The sequence below is a fragment of the Balaenoptera physalus genome, assembly GCF_965194825.1.
Source record: "Balaenoptera physalus genome assembly, chromosome: 2".
NCBI classification, from domain to species: Eukaryota; Metazoa; Chordata; class Mammalia; order Artiodactyla; family Balaenopteridae; genus Balaenoptera; species Balaenoptera physalus.
Window position 1 is genome coordinate 28,390,685 of NC_138883.1, and position 22,112 is coordinate 28,412,796.

Consider the following 22,112-nt stretch of genomic DNA (forward strand, 5'->3'; position numbering starts at 1 on the left):
GCTTCCCTGGTGGCGCAGTGGTTGAGAATCTGCCTGCCAATGCAGGGGACACGGGTTCGAGCCCTGGTCTGGGAGGATCCCACATGCCACGGAGCAATTAGGCCCGTGAGCCACAACTACTGAGCCTGCGTATCTGGAGCCTGTGCTCCACAAGAAGAGAGGCCGCGATGGTGAGAGGCCTGCGCACCGCAATGAAGAGTGGCCCCCACTTGCCGCAACTAGAGAAAGCCCTCGCACAGAAACGAAGACCCAACACAGCCAAAAATAAAAAAATTAATTAATTAATTAATTAAAAAAAAAAAAAAAGACAACCCTCAGGATGGGAGAAAATATTTGCAAATGAAACAATGGCCAAAAGATACAAATATATACAAACAGCTTATGGAGTTCAATATCAAAAAAACCCACAATTCAATTAAAAAAAAAAATGGCAGAAAACCTAAACAGACATTTCACCAAAGAAGACATACAGATGGCCAAGAGGAACATGAAAAGATGCTCAACATCACTAATTATTAGAGAAATGCAAATCAAAACTACAATGAGGTATCACCTCACACCGTTCAGGATGGCCATTATCAAAAAATCTAGAAACAATAAATGCTGGAAAGGGTGTGGAGAAAAGGGAACCCTCTTGTACTGTTGGTGGGAATGTAAATTGATACAGCCACTATGGAGAACAGTATGGAGGTTCCTTAAAAAACTAAAAATAATTGCTTTACAGTGTTGTGTTAGTTTCTGCTCTATACTCCAATAAAGATGTTAAAAATAAAAAAAAGAAGTCATGAGTGAACAGTGATGAGGATAATTTCAATAAAGTGACTGTGGCTAAAGTCAAAAAAAAAAACTAACTAAAAATAGAATTACCATATGACCCAGCAATCCCACTACTGGGCATATATCCTGAGAAAACCAAAATTCAAAAAGAGACATGTACCACAATGTTCATTGCAGCACTATTTACAATAGCCAGGACATGGAACCAACCTAAATGTCCATCAACAGATGAATGGATAAAGAAGCTGTGGCACATATATACAATGGAATATTACTCAGCCATAAAAAGAATGAAATTGAGTTATTTGTAGTGAGGTGGATGGACCTAGAGTCTGTCATACAGAGTGAAGTAAGTCAGAAAGAGAAAAACAAATACCATATGTAAACACATATGTATGGAATCTAAAAAAAAAAAAAATGGTACTGATGAACCTAGTGGTAGGGCAGGAATAAAGAGGTAGACATAGGGAACGGACTTGAAGACACGGTGGGGGCAGGGGGAAGCTGGGGCAAAGAGAGAGTAGCATCGACATATATACACTACCAAATGTAAAATAGTTAGCTAGTGGGAAGCAGCAGCATAGCACAGGGAGATCAGCTCCGTGCTTTGCGATGACCTAGAGGGGTGGGATAGGGAGGGTGGGAGGGAGGCTCAAGAGTCAGGGGATGTGGGGACATGTGTATGCATATGGCTGATTCGCTTTGTTGTACAACAGAAACTAACACAGCATTGTGAAGCAATTATACTCCAAAACAGATCTATTAAAAAAAAAAAAAGAGGGTTTCCCTGGTGGCGCAGTGGTTGAGAATCTGCCTGCCAATGCAGGGTACACTGGTTCGAGCCCTGGTCTGGGAAGATCCCACATGCCGCGGAGCGACTAAGCCCGTGTGTCACAACTACTGAGCATGCGCGTCTGGAGCTGTGCTCCGCAACAAGAGAGGCCGCGATAGTGAGAGGCCCGCGCACCGCAATGAAGAGTGGACTCTACTTGCCGCAACTAGAGAAAGCCCTCGCACAGAAACGAAGACCCAACACAGCCATAAATAAATAAATAAATAAAATTAAAAAAAAAAAAAGAAACCTCCAGACCTTTCCCATCAACTATTTATGAGATGTCCCGGATATCAGTTTTTTGTCAGATGTTTTATGAATATTTTTCTCCCAATCTGTAGCTTGCTTATTGGTTTCTCTAGTGGTATTTTTCAACCCAAGCATCAGTATTTTACTAACTTTTAATTGAAATATACATAAAGTACACAAATTTCAGTGTACAGTTTGACTGATTTTTCACAAGCTGAACACAACCAGAATTCAATTTAAGAAATAGCATTTCAACACCCCAGAAACTCCCTTCATGCCTCCTTTCAATCATTACCTCCCTGCAAAGATAACCACTATCTGACTTCTAAAAGTATAGATTAATTTTGCCTGTTTTGTACTCTATGTAAGCGGAATCATCCTCTTTTGAATCTGGCTTCCTCACTTCAACATTGTTTTGGAGGTTGATCCGTATAGTTGGGTATAGTGTGCATCATTCATTCTCATTATTGCATGGTGTTCCATTGTGTAACTCCACCACAATTTATCCATTCTACTGATGGTGGCATTCAGGTTATGTCCAGGTGTTTGGTATTATGAAAGTGCTGTTTTAAACATATGCTTGATGTTTTTCTGAACATATGTTTACATTCTCTCAGGTATATACTTAGGAGTAGAATTCCCAGGTCATAGGGCATGTATATGTTCACCTATTAAGTATCTTTAATAGATATTGCCATACAGTTTTCCTAAGTGGGTAAATCTATTCACACTCCCATCAAAGTCACCAGAAGTTTTCACCATTCCTCAGGTGATTCTAAGGACAAGAACCACTGCCCTACTGTGCTGATGAGAATTGCAGTGAGAGCTCCAGCAGACAGCCCATGAGAACCGAGAATGACAAGGCTCTTAAGAGACAAGGGAGGGGGAAGATGTGGTATATATATTCAATGGAATGTTACTCAGCCATAAAGAAAGAATGAAATAATGCCATTTGCAGCAACATGGATGGACCTAGAGATTATCATACTAAGTGAAGCAAACCAGACAGAGAAAAAGACAAACATCATACGATACTGCTTATATGTGGAATCTAAAAAATGATACAAATGAACTTATTTACAAAACAGAAATAGACTCACAGACATAGAACACAAACCTATGGTTACCAAAGGGGAAAGAGGGGGAGGGATAAATTAGGAGTTTGGGATTAACATATACACACTACTATATATAAAACAGATAAATACAAGGACCTACTGTATAGCACAGGGAACTTTACTCAATATCTTGTAATAATCTATAAGGGAAAAGAATCTGAAAAAGAATATATATATATATATGTATGTATATATACATATATATGTATAAAAAGAATATATATAAGTATGTATTCATGTATGTATAAAAAGAATCACTGAGTCACTTTGCTGTACACCTGAAACTAACCCAACATTGTAAATCAACTATACTTTAATTAAAAAAAAAGAGAGAGACCAAGAAGGGGGGAATTGGTTGAACTCTGAGGTCTGAGCAGGGAAAGTGGCGACGGGGAAGCATTGCAGGCAGAGAAAAGCTTTCCTCTGAAAGGCCACAGCATGTGAAAGGCTTGTATGTCAGGGAGAGTGATCTGGGACCGTGGAAGAGGCAGACCAGGGCTAGACAATGCTGAGCCCTTGAGGCTGTGTTAAGGATTTTCTTTCTTTTTTTTTTTCCTTACATTCTCTTCATTTATTTGCATACAGATATTTACATCTAGATAACAATATCTATGAAAAGAAATCTAGTGAAGTGAGATGAGCTTGAAATTTTCACATAATGAAAGATACTCCAGGCTGCTAATACTTTTTTTTCCCACACATTTAAATGCTTATTGACCATTTGAAATTTTCTTTTGTGAATTTCTAGTTCATGTCTTTAGCACATTTTCTTATCAGCTGTAAGAACATGTATGCATCTTTGCAAATCTGATGCCTAGTATAGAACCTTACACACAGCAGTTACTCAGTAAGTTTGTTGAATCCTCATTTGTTGGCTGCAAAGATATGTTTATTCCCACAGGACACAAGGCCAGGGGTTCTAAGTTTCAATCCTGACTACCAAGAAATTACTATCTAACTTTGTAAAATCAAATTCTTGGAATTTGAAAATGCTGACCACAGTCAGACCCCCAGTAGGCTTGACACCATATATTCCCCAGTCCAATACTTTAGAGAGAATAGCTCCTATATAAAATTTTGCTGAAGAATAGACCAGGAAGGAGAGCAGGGACCATCTACCTGGTATCATTGAGAGGTACCACATGACTGGCCTGTCCCCAAACCTCCCTCTTTCTTGGTCTTCCAGAAGCCCAAAATCCATTTTCTAGCAGTCTTATACCTTAACAAGACTTAAAGGATTTTCTTTTTAACTTTTTATTTTGAAATCATTTTAAACCTATAGAAAAGTTGCAAAAATAGTACAGAGAATTCCCATCTACCCTTCACCTAATACCCCCTTAGATGAACAGCTTGCATGGGTATGTACATTTATCATAACCAGGAAAATAACATTGGTACGATACTACTAACTAAACTACAGCACTTACTCAAATTTCACCCAGTTTTCCCCTAATCTCATTTTTCTGTTCCAGGATCCAATCCAGAGTCCACATTACATTTGTTTGTGTCTCCTTAGTCTCCTCCAATCTGTAACAGTTCCAGTTTTATTCTTTATAAGCTTCAGACCTTTGAAGAGTACTCATCATTTATTATGTACAATGTCTCTCAATTTCAGTTTGTCTGATGTTTTCTCAGGGTTAGATCAAGGTTATGATTTTCTGGCAAGAATTGCAAAGACGTTGTATGTCTTATTACTGGTATTGCTAACCTCAATCACTTGATTTCATTGGTGTCTGTCACGTTTCTCCACTGTAAATTTATTGCTTTGATCTTTTTCCTAAGAAAAAAGGGATGGCATTGAAGGATTTTAAGCAAGGGACATGACATGTTCAGTGACGTGTGTTTCAAAAAAGCCTTCTTTGTGGCAGCATGAAGAACAGACTAGAAGGGGCTAGAATGTACCTGGGGAAGGTTGGTTCAGGGTATAATACAGTCCAATATATGATGACGGAAGTGGGGAGAAGTGGGCAGATTTTAGAGATATTCAGAAGGTAAAATCATAAGGCAGGTTAATGAGATCATGCAGAGGTTCTGATAGAATTGGCCTGCACTTGAGCTTGGGCAAAGCCAGTTTAAAAACACTCAGGTGGGAATTCCCAGGCGGTCCAGTGGTTAGGACTCCACGCTTCCACTGCAGGGGGCACGAGTTCAATCCCTGGTCAGGGAATTAAGATCCCGCAAGCTGCACGACGTGGCCAAAAATAAAAATATAAAATAAAAGCACCCAGGTGATTGTAATGTTTAACCACACTGAGGTCCATGGCCAGCCCACGGCTTGCTCCAGATGGGCTTCAGGTGAAAGCCACTCAGAGTGGTCAAAGTCAAGCTGTCCAGTATCTCTCTGGATACATTGGGAGAAAGATGGAGGTGGGGGGCCCCTGCCATCCTCCCACAGCCCAGAGAGAGCTGGCAACAGCTCTTGGCTGGGAGGGGAGAGGATGTTACTAAGACCAGAGGGCTCAGGGAGCGCCTGCCAGCACATCACTGCTGACTCTCTGAGTAGGGCTGCCAGATAAAATATAGGACACCCAGTTCAATCTTAATTTCAGATAAACAATGAATAATTTTTTAGTGTATGTCTCAAATATCGCATAGAACGTACTTATACTAAAGCATTATTTGTTTACCTGAAATTAACATTTAATTGGGCATCTCCTATTTCTATTTGCTAAATCTGGCAACACTATCCCCAAGGCAAGGATCTGATGGGTTTGCCCATTCCCATCTAGTGCAGGAGATCCTAAAGCAATAAAGACTTTCCTCCTCCTCCCCCTCCCCTGCCCCCTCCGTCTCCTCTATCATCCCCAGTGTGGCCTGGCCAAGAGCAGGCTAGTACCTGGCATCAGCCTTTCCACTGCAAGCCACAGGGGGTCCCTGCCACAGGGCCCAGGAGGAAACAGCCTCCCACTCCAAACCCGCTCTTTTCGCAGTTCAATAAATATTTTTGCACACCTACCATGGGCCAGGCCCTGTTCTGGTCAGAGGCATAAAGCAATGAACACATCAGATGAGTTCCCGCTCTCTGGGGGCTTGCATTCCAGTGGGGGAGATGGACAGTGACGCAGAAAACAACTGTTTCAGATGGTGATGACGGCCATGAACGGATGTGGTAATAGTGACCAGGGCCCAAGTGAGGTGGAGGGGTCAGGGAGGGCCTCTCTGAACAGGTGACATGACTTTGGCTTAAGGGACTGACAAGAGCCAGTTTTGTAAAGCTCTAGGGAAGAGTGTTCCAGGGAGAGGAAAGACCACAAGGGATGTCACAGGACATCTGAGGGCGCTCCAGCACATCTGGCTGATTTGTAGGATTTGCCAGTTCTGTAGTGGAAATACTCCATCGTGGCCATTTTCAAGCTACCAACATGACCTGGTAATTTTTAAGAAGCTGATACTTTAGATGATTTGGGGCCTCATCAAGGTGCCGGGGCCAAATGGCTGTAGCAAAATCCTGCTCTCTTGGGGGTTTTCCCAGCTCCAGGCCTTTCATTCTCCTCAGTTCCTTCCTTCCCCACTCACCCCCACAGGATGATCCTATGAGCCTTTTAAGACGCTTTTCCAGAAATCTTTCCCCAATCCTCAAGCAGAGACAGGCTTGCTCCCTTGTACCCCATACCATCATTGCCTCCCTCTGTTACAGCTCATAACATAAAACAAGTCCCTGGTTCAAGAGACTGACTTTAAAAACCAAAGCCTTATTGCATTGAGATGTCATTCAATGGCAAGTTATCATTGTAAAAGGCCTCTGTCTTTATCTCTCTAATAACATGATTTCAGATTATCATCTAAGATCCTGAACAAAGACATAAAATTGCGAACTACGCTTACTGGACCCCTGAGAACCTCTGGATTTAGGATTGAGAACCGGTTATATAGTCAATGTTTCTAAGCCACTCCAAGGGGCGCTAGGTCTTAATCAAGCTTTGTATACTTCCTCTCCCTCACCTCTAGGCCTCAACAAATGTGGACTGAATGAACGAATGAATGAAGTACTGAATATCCCTTGGACTTCCCTGGTGGCACAGTGGTTAAGAACCTGCGTGCCAATGCAGGGGACACGGTTCAAGCCCTGGTCTGGGAAGATCCCACATGCCGCGGAGCAACTTAAGCCCATGCGCCACAACTACTGAGCCTGCACTCTAGAGGCCACGAGCCACAACTACTGAAGCCCGTGTGCCTAGAGCCCGTGCTCCGCAACAAGAGAAGCCACCAAAATGAGAAGCCCGCACACCGCAACGAAGAGTAGCCCCTGCTTGCCATAACTGGAGAAAGCCTGCACACAGCAGCAAGGACCCAACGCAGCCAAAAATAAATAAATTAATTTTTTTTTTTTAAAGTACTGAATATCCCAAAGATACCAGCCTCCCTCCTGTCCCCACGAAGGTGACGTCTGAGGAGCGAAGGACTCCACAGCCACCAGCCCCTGTCCTGGGTACTGCAATGCAGCCTAGCTATACCCCCTCGCTGTCCTCTAATTCTGTCTTAAATGACAACAGATAACTCTGCCCAAAGTCAAGGGGTCTAGAAACTGAGCTTGGCTGACTGTCAACACGGACGAGCCATAAAACGGCATTGACCCTTCTGAGCCGGACTCGGCTGGGGACAGGCAGAACGCAAAGGCACTCAGGTGCTCCCCAAATACCTCCCTGACTCCCCACAGCCTGTGCTTTCCCTCCTCCCTGATGCTGGCCTCCCACCAGCCGGCATGCTGGGAGCTGCAATCTAGCCCAGGCGAGGCATGGGGCGGGTCACCTGCAGCCTTCCGCCCTCCGCCATCCCTGCGGTTTCCTCAGGTGGAGGGCCATCGTGAGCAGATGTCTGCCCCATCTCTTCCTGCTGCCCTCCGATCTAGGTCCCCCTCCAGCTCTCTGCCTGGCAGAGCCGCTAGAGTTAAGCGGATTTCATGCTATTTTCAAAGTCATTTCCCATGGAAATTTTTTTTATACCGTTAAACCTACTTTCTGCTGCTTCTCATCTCCCTGAAAGCTTCCTCCTCCCCTTCCATGAGATAAACCATGGCAATATTTAGGAACCTGCTAGTGACAACCTACTGGCATCCTCGGTTGGGGAGGGGAAATCATACTAGAACCTTCCTGCTGGAAGTCAGACCAGTGAGATGAGCAGACAGCACCCAGGGCCAGAGCAGGTTCCCCTCGCCCACACCCCCTGGGCCTTCCAGCCCCACCTTAACAACTGCCTTGTGTCAGGGCGCCTGTCCCTCAGCTTCCCATCCTCCCATGACAGCCACCAAACTGGGGTGAGTTTTTACAACCAGGATCCAGAGTCATTTGAGGAGCAATTGAGGCATTTCCGAGACCCCCAGGCAGCCTACATTTCTCAGAGAACAGGTGGCCCTAGGAAGCTACAAGTTGGGAGGGGGTCAGGACGAGCTATGAGATGCCAAAGCCAGCATATGCTTCCTTGTGACCCCACTGCACTTTTTGTGCATTCTGTATGAAAGCTTCTGTCGTATTGAATCAGATCTCAGGTGCCAGTAAACCGAGGCCTTTATGAGGACAAGAGTTGAGGTCAGATGGTTCTGTATCCTCACCTTACAGCACAGGGCTCAGCCTATCATGGGTTGCTGGATAGGAGCCTATTACATCTGCCAGACCCCTTTGGTGAGCAAGGCTGATCCAACACCTCAGCCACAGACGATTGGACCAGACTTGAGATGCGACCTGGCATGAGAGCTGTGCTCAGATGAAAGGATGAGAATGGCCTGGACCAATCAAATTCTCTTCCTTGTGATAATCCAGCAATGTGGAAACACTGGAAGCCTGCAGTGTTCCTACGGTCCTGCTGTGATGGAGATGTGGAGGAGAGAAAATACTAGGATGACACCCAGCTTTCTGGACAGTTCATCTGATAAGCTGACTCTGGCAGCAACCATGGTAAAAAAAAAAAAAACACTGAGAGAAGAGCAGATTGGTGGGTGTTGGGGGGTGAGCCCAGATTGGTGGTTGGTGAGACTGAGATAAGGGTGGAACAGGCAGGAGAGGCAGGTGAGATATGAGGTGATACTCAGAGCCCAAGAGTCACCCAAGGGTCTGAGTGCTGGACTTCAGAAATATTTGAGGAGAAAACCCATGCATCAAGGTAGACAAGATGATCTCCACCAAAATAGAGGATCCCTGCCCCAGGCGATAAATATATGGATACTGAAATTTTTTAATTATTCATGTTTCACCTGATTGTTTTTTTAGGGTGAAGCTTTTATATTCAAAATTTTAGAACCCGTTGTTACAACAGTACCAAATGTGAAAAGCTAACCTCACATATTCTGTTTTCTCCCTTTATTCAAACATTGTTCACTTCACTGGAATTTCTTTCCACATTTGCATCTGAGATAGAAGTGGCACAAAAAAATACAAATAATTTCAACAAATGTCAACTTCAAAATCAGCATGAAGTACTCTTAGCAAATATGGTCACTGCTTAGGTATTTCTGTCTTTCTAGGCAGGTTATAAAGGAAACAGCTTTCTACAGAAGAATAATATAACCATACTTATAAAACCTTTTCCAAATCAATAAATATTGACCTATCACTTTTCTTAATTCTTTTCCAACAGAAGCTAAAGTATCTCCCTGTGGATTTGGGCTCAGTGCTGGCCTCTGACAAAAGGAATTTTACATCTTGGGACAGGAGTGTTTTTAATCTAGAGAGTAACCTTGAGCAAGAATCTCCTTAGGCATTAGCTTCCTCCTAGAAAACAGGAATTAGATTCCCAGGGGTTCTCAGACTGGACATCATTGTTACCAACAGTAAATCCTCACCAAGCATTACTACGTGCAACATACTATACTATAGGCGTTACTATAATCCCATTTATAGATGGAGAAAGTGAGGCACAGCAAGGTTGACTAGCTCACTCCTGTGCATATACTGCTTCTCCAATGTCTAAATCAGTAGGTCCAGGTGGAGCCCTGGAATCCACACTCCTAACAAGCTCCCCCAGGGACTGAGATCCAGGTGGTTTTTAGACCCCATTGTGAGACACTGCTCCAGGCATCAGATCTGCTCTGGTTCTGAGGGTGCAGGAAGGGAGCAAACAGGAGAATCTGAGCTCCAACCAGGGCATTTCACAGGACGGAAGATGCTGCCACCCTCTGACAGCTAAGGCAGTAAGGGTGGTAGGCTGTGGCTGGAAACAGCGTGATACTGTTTCCTACTGGGAACCCAGAGACTTTGTCTCCTGCTGCACCAGAGTGCCACCTGCTGGCTGTAGGTAGCCATCGCAGGCCAGGCAGGAACATCATTTGTCCAATCTCTTCACTAAACGTTAAGGGACTACCAAGCGACTACATCGGCGCTGGGGGTTCAGTGGAGACCCCACAGAGAAAGGCAGGCAGAGACAATGCCATAACAATGCTGCATGATTCCTGGAAAAGCAGGTAGGAGGCAAGGTCAGTCTGGATGAGGGCTACGGCATGAGGGGTCAGTGGGGAAAAATAAGCCTAGAGGTTGATAGGGATCAAGCTGGGGAGCCTCATTAGCGTTTGGATTTTGTGCTAAGGGTAATGGGAAATCCAGTAACAAGTCAGATTTAGGTTTCAGTGAGATCATTCTGGACTTTGTCGGGGGGGCTGGAATAGTTTGAGTGGAGGCAGTCAATTTGGAAACCATTCAAGTATCAGAGATGAGAGCAGCTGCTGGCCTAGATGAGGTGGTAGCTGCAGGGATGGAGAAATACGGACAATGAGAAATAGTTAGGATTAGGTTTGATTTTTTTAAAAAAACAAATGTCAAAGAATAACAGCAGGACATCACAGTGGTCCCATTTCATTCATTCCTTCTTTCAACAAACTGTAGCACCAACTGTGTGTCAGAAACTAATCTACCTGCTGGGAATACAGTGTTGTAAGCCAGTCAGGGAAGAGCCCTGCTTTTCATGGAGTTTATGCCCTAAGGAGGTGGGGGGGGGGGTGTGTGTGACATAATCAAATAAGCAAATAAACAACAAAAACAGATGGGAACAGGCACCTTGTAGAGAATGTAGAAGGGATATGCGGCAGTGACTCATATCTGAATGTTAAGGAGCCTGCCCTGTAAAGATAACAGGGTTAGGGCCAAAGTAAGCATAGCACATTCAAGATCAGAGGCAGCCAATGTGGCTGGATGTGGTGGGTAAAGGCAACAGAGGGACCAGAGGCAGGAAAGATAGTCAGGGGCCAGTTTATGAAGGACTTTGTAAGGCAGTGCAAGGAATTCTAAGAGTGAAGGGAAGCCACTGACACCTTTCAGACAGGAAAGTGACAGAATCAGATTTCGCTTAAAGATCTCTCTGGCTGCCCCTGGAGAATGGATTGGGCGGGACAAGAGTGGAAGGAGGAGGCAGGTAGAACCTGAGATGTGGGCCAGGAGAGATGGTGGTGGCAGCAGCGTGAAGGGGAGGATTCTGGGCATACTTTAAAGTCAGAGTCAACAGGACTCCCTGATGGATTGGATGTGGGGTGAAAAAATAGCAGAACCAAGAATGACTCCCCAAGACCATGAGGATGACAGCTACTGCAGAATACCTAGACACAGGGAGAAAGGGCCTAAGGGAACGTCTTCCCCAAGGATGTGGCATCCCAACAAGCAAAGGCCTGGCCTTAATACTCAGCCCTGCTGGAGGGGGCATGTGAGTGAACCACACTGAAGCTCAGTTTCCTTACCTGTGGCTGGGCTTAGCCTGCTGGGGTGCATCGCAAGGACTAAATAGAAGCCTGACACAGACTTGACCCTCATGCTGGCCTGGCCTCTGAGCACACTGAGTTGGCCAGTTTTCTCCCATTGTTGGGAAGTATCTTTCCAGGCAGCCATAGCCCTGCCCCCAGCGGGAAGAACACCCAAGGTCAATAACCAGTTCTAAGCAGAAACCCCAGAGTAATCCCCTCCATCCTCCAAGTCCTGGACCTGGGAACATCAAGGGAGAGAAATGGTCATTCTCAGCTCCTTAAACCAAAAGGGAACGTGGGAACAGGCAGTCACATAGGACAAAACAAATACCAGAGACCAAGGGCTGTGATCACCACATCACTTTATTTCTTTGGTTTTCCAACTTCACTCTTGGACAATGAAAATTCAGTCTCTTGCCTGCCTGGCCACTGTGTGGTCTCTCACTGGAGATGGGGCACAGGCTCTGAGGAGGAGCTCAACAGAAAAACTGGGGTCCTCAAGAGCCAGCCGGGCTGGCCGAGGACTGCAGGGTCCACAGCAGATGCACCAAGCAGCAGCAAGTAGAGACCCAAGGCCCTCTCCCTGAGTCCTTTACCACACTCCTCACAATGGACAGGCCAGCCTTCAGTGGTCCCCTAGAGGCCAACTTTGATTCTTTCTCTACATCCCTGCTTCTGCTCACACTGAGCCTGGCACCCTCTCCCTTAGGGGCACCAGGCAGAAGCCATGACCTGCTCCACATCTGATCTCTTAATGTTCCTCTGGGAAACACATTTGAGTAAGGGGCGTGCCAACCCCCAAAAGGAACTGAAGACATATATTCTTCCCAATGGGACAGACGGCCATGCTACAATACTCCTTTTGTCCCCGGGAAAAGCTGAAAGCAGCTTTAGCTAACCAACCCCGCTTCGGGTCCCCACATACATACAGCTTCCAATACCAGCAAGGGGGCCCAGCCAATGCACTTAAATCAAAACAAAAGACTAAAACCAAGACACAGTAATAAAAATAAGAATGGTAAACAACTGAAGAGAATATCTCCGGTCCTGTAGCTCTCTGCAGGGGGCCAGATGGCTGATCTCTGGCTCTCTCTGCCCTGGAGCTGGGAAACAACACGAAGCTGCCCTTGGATTCAGGGTTGATGCTGTGAGAGCAAAAGGGATCCTGGCCAAGCCAGGGGGGGGGCAACTCAGGTCTCTGACCTTCTCCAAAGTGGTCCTCCTTCCTCCCAGCCCCTTTCATACCTCCCCGTCAGCCATCCACCAGGGTGAGGCCATCGTAGAGGGCACGCTTCCACATGTAGTAGGTAGAGCGGGCGGTGAGGGGGAAGAGGGCACTGAACTCCTTGTAGGAGGGGAAGCTCTTGGACTGGAAGCGCTTCTGCAGGAACAGCTTGGCCTGGGCCTTGAACTTCGTGGTGGCGAGCATGTCCATCACCAGCACCTGGCCGTCCCTGCCACCCGCCGCTGCTGCCACCACAGGGTGGCTGGACAGGGACCCACTGGGGGGCCGGCCCTGGGCCATGGACCCCTCTTGCAGGGCCCCCTCTCTGGAAGGCCCTCCCTGGGCCTTCCCTGGATCCTCTCCTGGAGAAGCCGCCATCTGCAGAGTCCCTGCAGATGGGACCATGGCAGCTGTCACATTCCTGCCAGCTTCTTTCTCCCGTTTCTCCTCCACCTCCTTCATGCCCCCTTTGCCCAAGCTGGGGGCCTGTATCTGGAGCTTGGACAGACTTCTGGGCCAGCCCCGGGCAAGACTCTTCCAGACCCAAAAGGTGGAGGGAGACAGGCTCGGGTAGCGGAGGCGGAAACGACAGAAGGGGAGGTGCCCACTGAGCACCTGCTTGCGGGCTGCCCTGCGCAGGCGCCTCTGCCAACGGGACAGGGGCATCCTCAGGGGTAGGAACTCCCGGGGGGCAGGTGACCCCCCACCCGTTGCTTTCCCTGCCCCTTCTCCTGCCTCACCCTTCCAAGGGAGCAAGGCCTTTTCCCCAACAGATGCTGGCTGGGAAGCCCCGGCTACCGAGAGGGCTGGGGCAGGCTTGAAGCTGGGGTTCCTTCGGAGAGCCTTTCGGCGCCAATTGTAGTAGGTGGACCGGGAGATGCCAGGGAACCTGCGTTTGAAGCAGCGATAGGGTACCAGCGTATTCAGGGAGATGCAGTGCTCCAGGTACAACTTGGCCCGCTGCATTAAGACCATTCCAGGGCTTGCCATGGCCGACGAGGAGCACCCCAGCCCCTTGGCAGCCTGCTCCGCCGGCAGCTTCTCCAGCTCCTCCATGGCCAGCTCCTCCTTGGGGGCCAGGGCTCGGCAGGCGCCAGAGCCCAGGAGCTCGTGCTTCCAGGCGTAATAGGTGGAGCGGGAGATCTCGGGGAACCTCTGGAGGAACTGCTGCAGCGGCACGACACCCCCGCGGTGGAAGCTGTCCTGCAGGAAGTGCTTGGCCGAGAAGCGGGTGGCCACCCTCTGCCGGTGCTCCTGGGACTGCCGCCGCCAGCGGTAGAAGGTGCTCTTGGTGACGCTGTAGCGCTCACCGAGGTGGGAGTAGCTGAGGCCAGGTTCCCGGTTGAGCAGCTCCAGGGTCTTGGCGGGCGGCGGCAGCGGGGCCAGGGCAGCGGGAGTCGGGGCCAGGCCGGGGCTGGCACTTTCAGCCTCCACCTCCTCCAGCCCCACCACAGGGGCAAAGTACTGGTGGCGGAAGAGCTGGCTGGTGAGGGGCTGGCCGGCCCACATGATGTGCAGCGTGGCGGGCATGTGGTCGCAGCGGCGAGGCCGGATGACGCGATTGAAGTATGGCCGGATCTTGAGGTTGCGCAAGGGGTAGATGGAGTAGATGTTGCGCTGAAGGACGGAGGCGAGGGCGTACAAGTGCCACACGTTGGAGAAGCTGCTAGGAAAGCAGGTGGCCTTGACGTCCGCATCAAAGATGGCCTCTAGCGTGGCGGACGGCAGGCTGGTCATCTCCGGGGACTCCTCAGAGCACAGGGAGTAGCGCACGGCCTGCAGCATCACCTTGGAGTCAATCATGCCCTGGAGGTAGTAGTGCCGGTGCAGCAGCATCTCCACCACCGTGCGGGCCCGCAGCTCCAGGCTGAGGCCCGCGTCGCCCCACAGCAGCATGCTGGCCGCCTCGAACAGCAGGCTGCCCTCGCCCTTGCACACCAGCGGCAACATGTTCCGGGGAGCATCCTCTGGGTACAGGCTCAGGGCCACCGAGTCCACCTCCAGCACCTGGGGGCCGGGGCCTCCCTCCCGGCCGGTGGGGAGAGCGAAGGAAGACAGGACCTGCTTGGCCTCCAGAGCAGCACCAACGAGACCCTCCAGGCCCTCGGACTCCACCGCCTCCTGCAGCTCCTGCAGCACCTGCTGCACCAGCTGCTCCCGGGATGTCATCCTACCAGGGCAAAGGAGAGAGGGCAGAGGTCAGCCAGGGCACCCAGATGATACCCAGCAATGGCGCCTTCTCCACGCCTCTGCCTTCTCCCTCAAGATGACGCCTAGCTATTCCCATCCTCCCATAGCAGGTAATGGCTACGTCCTCCTGGGGTTTGTTTAATTACTCAGTGGTACAAAGGAAGAGCTTGGCCTTGGAGAATGGCTTTGAATCCTGGTTCTGATATTAGCTTGAGCAAGTCACTCAACCTCTCTGTGTTCCTGGTTCCTTTTCTGTTAAAATGGGGACATAATAAAAGTATCTACCTTATAGGACTGTTGTGGATATAAATGAGACAATGAAAGTAAAGGACGGAGATATATAAGTGTATATTTATAAGTGTACACACACATACACACACATATATATATATATATTCATCCTTAGAAAAGTGCCTGGCACATAGTAAAGTACTAAAGAAGCATTAGCTATTATATATTAGAGTATTATCTAGTACTATACATATTATATAGTGCAGGTATAAAAGCTGTATCTCTACACCTGTTAAAGACAGACAATCACACATAGCCTAAATTGGTCTCCTTTTTCCTAAAACAGTGATTCTCAAAGTATGGTCCATGGGGACTTCCCTGGTGGTGCAGTGGTTGAGAATCCGCCTGCCAATGCAGGGGACACGGGTTCGAGCCCTGGTCCTGGAAGATTTCACATGCCACAAAGCAACTAAGCCTGTGCGCCACAACTACCGAGCCTGCACTCTAGAGCCCACGAGCCACAACTACTGAGCCTGTGTGCCTAGAGCCCGTGCTCTGCAACAAGAGAAACCACCGCAATGAGAAGCCGGCACCGCAATGAAGAGTAGCCCCCGCTCACCACAAGAGAAAGCCCGCGTGCAGCAACGAAGACCCAGCGCAGTCAAAAAAAAAAGTATGGTCCATGGACCCTTGGGGTTCTCTGAGACTTTCTGAGGGGCTGCAAGTTAAACTGTTTTCATAATAATACTAAGATAACAACACTAAGATATGATTTGCCTTTTTCATTGTGTTAACATTGGAGTACAGCTAGTACCTCAGCATGAATTAAACTAGAAATCACTGTGTTCTACCCCATCATGTAGCCACAGTTGGGAAAAAGAAAGCTAGTATCACTCCAAAATGTCCTTGATGCAGCAACAAAGATCATTATTTTTTTAAATCATAACCCTTAAATACATGACTTCAACGTTGGGAGTGACAAAATGGGGAGTACTCATAGAGGATTTCTGCCGCACACTGGTGCATAATAAATGAGTGACAATTGTTTGGGTTGCATGATGAACTAGCCGCTTTTTCATGGAATACCATTTTTACTTGAAAGAAAAATTGAGTGGCATTAGTCATTTAGACTTGGATATATTTGACAGACATTTTCTCAAAAATGAATAAGGTGAGGCTGTCACTTCAAGGAAAACTACTACTATTTATGGCCAGTGAAAATTTTTGTGCTTTCATTTGAAAATTAGAATTTTGGAAAACTTGTATCCACTACAGTGAGCTTGACAGCTTCCCAATACTTAAAGATTTTTCTGATGGGACCAGTGGTGACACTAACACATGTAACTTTTTATACTATATAATGGAATGTTCAACATTTGAAGATTTGCATCACTCAATGAACTGTATTTCCCAAATAACCAATGGGATGGCACGGGTAAAAGATCCATTCAAAGTATAAAAGAAAGCAACGGATTTTAAATATAATAGGGTACAAAAATTCCTGGATATTATTTCAGATTCTGCATTATAACTAAGCTTTGAGGAACTACCACCTGTCGAGTTTCGGTGTAGTTGTCAAAGAATATCCACTGAAAATGCTACCAAAATACACTTCCTCTGGGAACTCTCTGGCAGTCCAGTGGTTAGGACTTCACACTTTCACTGCCGTGGCCCAGGATCGATCCCTGGTTGGGGAACTAAGATCCCGCAAGCCCCGTGTTGGCAAAGCCAAAGGAAAAAAAAAAAATAAAAATATTCTTCCTCTGTCCATCTATGTGTCTGGATGAAGTTGGATTTTCTTCATGTACTTCTACCAAAATAATGTATCACAACAGATTGAACACAGAGGCAGATAAGAATCTACTTATCTTCTGATAACCAGATATTACAGAGATTTGAAAAATTTTAAAGATGCACTGTTCTCACTAAACTTTTTTTGTTCTGGAAAAGTTATTTTTCACAAAAACTATTATTTCTTACTATGTAACAGGTTTGTTCTTTTTTAATAAAGAAATCTTTTCTAAATGTCTAAATTTTAATTTTGAATGTAACATGTTGACAGATGTAACCTATATAAACAAAAGCTCTTCAGGGTCTTCAATTTTTAAGAGCATACAGGTGTCCTGAGACCAAAACGTTTGAGAACTGCTGCCCTGGGATAAAGTTAGTCTTTTCAAAGAGGTAGCAGCAGCCTAGCCACTGCGCTGACATAGATCTAATAACTAAGGTTTACTATTTGCCATGCACCTTCCCAATCCTGGCAGCGGAACTTTAAGGTGGGTACTACCATTATCCCCAATTTACAGGTGAAAAAACTGAGACAATCAAATTTAGGCTCATTTGCCCAATTTGCCCCAGGCCACATAAGTGGTGCAGCCAGTAGTTGAAACCAGATGCTCTTTAGGGCCTGTGATTCATCTACTCCTGTTTAAAATGCCAGCCACCTTTCAATTCAAACTAATCACCCTAATTACTGGTAGGTTTTCTGTGTTGTGTTGCAAAGCAGAGTAATATTCCTTTGTGGACATTGTTTTTAAATTAAAAAGGAGACCATTATCCTTTCTCAGATCTTTGATTTTAATAAATTCCTTTAGATTAGCCTTAGGTTTAAAAATTGTGTTTGGGTGTATACATTTGTCAACTCATCAAACTGCACACCTAAAAGGAAAGGGTTTTGCGTACTTACAAGGGATGCATTTGGGTGTAAATTATGGTTCAGTAAAGTTGAAAACAAGTTTTTAAAGAACCAAAGGCTTACCACCAGAATTTTACTTGGTAACCATAAAAAAGAAAGCTTTTTAAAAACTGGTAATCAGAATCACCTTTGGATAAAACTTTCTTGCTTGTAGATTTTTTTTTTAATGTGTTTACCGTGACAAACCTGGTCTAACCTCTCACCAGATTTCTATTTGTCCCACATTATCTGACCCTGGAATTGGGCTTTTAATCTGTTCATCTTTTATATACTTCATATTTACTTTTTTAAAAACTGTTAGTTTTTTGGACTCAGGAGATAAACTTCACCGAGAGCACTTCCATATGCGATAAAAAATTGAGCCCTGAGGAACAAACTATACACAGAAGAGCTTTTTCATTCTGGCAGACAACAAAGATGCCGGGGGTTTTGTTTTTCTTGCATGTCACCTGTAAACGCTGCTATACAGATGCATATAAATGAGAGCTCTGCTCTGCTAGATACTTCGCAACAAAATTATGAAAATAACCACCATTCACCTACTGCTTACTATGTGCATTTAGGTAATTCAACCAAAATCTCAAAAAAAATAAGAAGGGATAATTAAATTGTATGGGTGATTCTTCCTGCCCTTCCACACCAGGAGCAGGGCACAATGTTCCCTTAAACGATTACAAGTTTCTGTGGGCTTTGCATTGGGTGAGCGTTTGGACTTCAGGCTTTTCAGAGGTAATATTTATATGTGGTTCTCACTTTCCTTCTACATGAGTTACAACTCCATCACACCTGCACCTTCACTAGGATAGCTACTTCTAGTTCACACCTAGAGAAATGGAGGCTTGGGGGTTAAATAACATTCCCAAGACCACAAGCTATTAAAACTACAAAACCTAAGCAATCTGACTCCAGAGCTCCCCTCCTAACCCCTGTAATTCCACCATACAGGGAAATACAGGGCCCAAAATGCTCATTATCCAAAGGATGCAGAAACACATGGATTCTTGGGGCTTTGAGACAAAGCTGGCCATTTTACAGATAAGGAAATTGAGGTCCAGAAAGGTAAAGTTGACTTGCCTGAATTCCCGCTGTAGTATCCAGATACCTGCCAACACGTCCAGATAGACCACACGTCTTCCTGCGCAAACCCCACCCTCCTCCCTCCCCTTCCCTGTCCCACCCTACCTACTCTTCCCATCCCAGTCCCACCCCACCCCACCCTAACTCATTCCTTCCTCTTCCCCAAAGAGGTAAGAGGAGGTGTGAGTAGGTAATACCCTACTTCTTTTTTCCTCAAAAGCTTGCTGAGAAAAAGTAGCTCCCTGGAGAGGCTCTGCACCTCGCGTCAACTCAGGTGGGTCTGGACCAGGAGAGAATGGGGCAGCGGGGAAAGGCCAGAGGCTGTACGGGGAAGCTAATCATACTTAAGTAGACAATTGGTTGATGGGGTTCAGGTGCAACAGTCTTTTTGGTGATGGCTCCCTGGAAACGCAATGCAAAGCAGATCTGACAATTACCAGGTGCATTCGTGGAATAAGGTGCAGAAAGTGAGAGCTAATCTAGGGGTCTTGCCCAGCTGGCCTCCCCTGGCCCCACCACTCTTAGAAGGGACCTGAAAAAACATGAAACCGAGGAGGCAGGGCCCCTCAAGGCGACACAGGCTCCCCGGCTTGAGGTTGGAAGGGAGGAAATAGGACATCCAGAAAGCATCCAGCCAGCATCTTGGCACCTAAGAAGGGCTCTGGAGCCCAGGAATGAATGAATGGACACGGGCAACTCTGCAGGCAATTCAAAGCCTCACCTTCACCAAGGCCCACTTTCCTCCTCCCCCAGTCTCCTTATTTCAAGCAGATGGGGTCTCGGAGCCCAGGTCTGGCCTCTGTCCCTTGCATTTTAAAAGGGGTGAGCCAAGCGCTCTGGGCAAGGCAAGGGAAGAAAGGGCCAAAGGATCTGCTGACAGTGTTGGTAAGTCTCTGGCCTCTAGAACAAACACCCTCCCTGCCAGGCTCATCCTGGGCTCCGCATTCGCTCACCAAGGACCCCGTATTCGCTCACCAAGGACCCCGTGTTCTCCCCATCCCTCATAAAGAGCAGGTCCTGCAGTCTCAGTAGCCAGCCAGGCCCTACAAGCATGAGGGAGGGCCACACTGGCCTCAGCCCTCAGTACGACTGGCTAAGACCGTGGAGGCATGGCTGGCATCTCACCCGGCCTGGCTCCACACCTCTCTGGCCTGCCCTCCAGTCCCCCAGTCACGCCGGCCCAGCTGCCCAGGCTGCGCCTCTGGCTCGAGGGAGCGCCAGCCATCTTGGCTTCTTCCCCGGTGGCCAGGAGGCCTCGCGGGGCATGGGCGGCCACAGGTCCTGGCTGGTGGCAGGCAAGTCCCTTGGCTGTGACTTCCCAAGGAACCTCCCACCAACCAAGGGCAGCAGGAGGGCCTGGGGGCACCAGGGTGGACCTGAGGCCACCCAGTCAATCATGCCTCGGTAGTTCCCAAGCTGAGTAGCTCTAGGGGACCACGCGCCTGGAAGGGAAGGAGAATGGGCAGCGAGGCCCACGAGGGGAAGCGGAGCGAGCCGCCAGGAGGCCCTGGATAGCTGGGGAGAGAGCTGGCTGGCTGGGGGTATCTGAGACAAGGGACCCAACTGGGGAAACACCGGGAGTCTGGGGAGGGGCTAAGGCCAGACCATTGTGTAGGGTGGGGAGGGGAGATAGGCGGGCGAGCGGGGGGTGGGGATGGGGAAGGGGCTGGGGGTGGGGGTGGGGAGAAGGAGAACTAGAAACAATGCGTCCCCTCTCCACACACACACACACACACACACACACACACACGCGGCATCTTCAGAGTCACTCTATGACCCTTGAGCCCTTTAGTGTCCCAAGGCCACCCCCTCGTTCCCCTGGGGTCTCCAAACTGCTCGAGGCACCCACCCTTCCTAATTTTGAGGAAACTTCCTAGTTTACTGACCTCGAGGGTGGCCCAGAGCCCAGGGGGCGTCCGCTTCTCTCTCCACCTTCCAGCTTGGGACATTTAAGTCACCCTGTGGGCAGTGTCCCCAGCTGAGCGCCACTCTCACTCCAGAACTGGTTTCATATCTGTGGTGGACCATTGAGCATGGACCGTCTACAGCCAACTGGCCGGTGGATAAGCGGCTTAAGCCACTCCCCCCAGGAAATCGCCCACCCTCAAGTGCTCTGGTCCCAAGATGAAAGAAGTGCAAATTCGGGGGTCACTTCCAATGGTAAAGTGATAGCAGCTATTGTCTCGTCCACTCTACCCAGCTGGGGGTGTTAAAGCGCCCTGACCTAGCTCTGAAACGGACCCCAAACTGCCCAGGGAAAACTTGAAAGAAAGTCGAAAGATTTCCGAAGAATTTGGGGGGAGGGGAAAGGGAGGGGAGGAGGTTTAGATAGAAAGACCTAAGGAAAGTCTGTGGCCAGGCTAAGAGGGGGAGGGGGGGGCGAGAGCGAAGCTGGAGCCGGGAAACTAGCCTTGGGTGATTGGTTAGAGGACTTGGGGCTCTCTGAACCCCCAAGGTGCATCTCTTCCTGAGGCAGCTCCCCCATCCCTGGCTCCCAAGAGACAGGGAGGCTGGAGCACTCACTGCCCCCACCTTGGTGCAGGCCCCCTTCCCTTCCAGAAAGGCCTCCATCCCCACCTTTCCCTGAGCATCCCCCAGGCTTGAGGCGCAACACCTCTCACTCCCAAAGTGTGCCTGGGCCAAAGATGCTTCTGTCTGGGGCCAGGGCACCTATCCCAGGACACCTGGTTTTCTGAGCCCAGCAGAAAGGTAAGGACATGTGGTACCTGGGGCTTCCGTCCCTCCCCGCAGCTCACCTCAGCCCAGAGGCCTCAGATAATCCCGGAGGAACTAGTCCTATCCGCCCGTCCAGTTCCCCGCTGGTGGGGGAGGTGAGGGCTGGCAGATTGCAGCCTTTGGTGGTAGCTCCCCCCAGGGGCTTTCCTGCCCAGCCTTAACCCTTTGGAGTGCTGGGGCTAACAGCTTCTCCCGGGCTTCAGTTCCACCCACCTCTCCTCTTTATCGCCTTACCCCTCGCTACCACTGTAAAATGCCCCCCAGTGTCGGTTATGCCCCAGTTCCACTAATCATCTACTCCTCTGCCGATCATGAACCCTACA

The 22,112-nt window shown here is 48.0% G+C and overlaps 1 protein-coding gene across 1 annotated transcript; it reads right to left on the reverse strand.

The window, feature by feature from the left end:
- Window positions 1–308: 308 nt before the first annotated feature.
- VRTN (vertebrae development associated) lies at window positions 309–19,084 on the reverse strand. Its single transcript, XM_082451635.1, has one exon. It carries the CDS (start codon window positions 15,027–15,029, stop codon window positions 12,888–12,890), a length of 2,142 nt encoding a protein of 713 aa, XP_082307761.1. The 5' UTR covers window positions 15,030–19,084; the 3' UTR covers window positions 309–12,887.
- Between the last annotated feature and the right edge of the window lie 3,028 nt (window positions 19,085–22,112).

What these genes read in the sequence shown, in the direction of transcription:
- VRTN (XM_082451635.1), bottom strand. Translation starts at nt 15,029, where the DNA reads ATGACATCCCGGGAGCAGCTGGTGCAGCAGGTGCTGCAGGAGCTGCAG.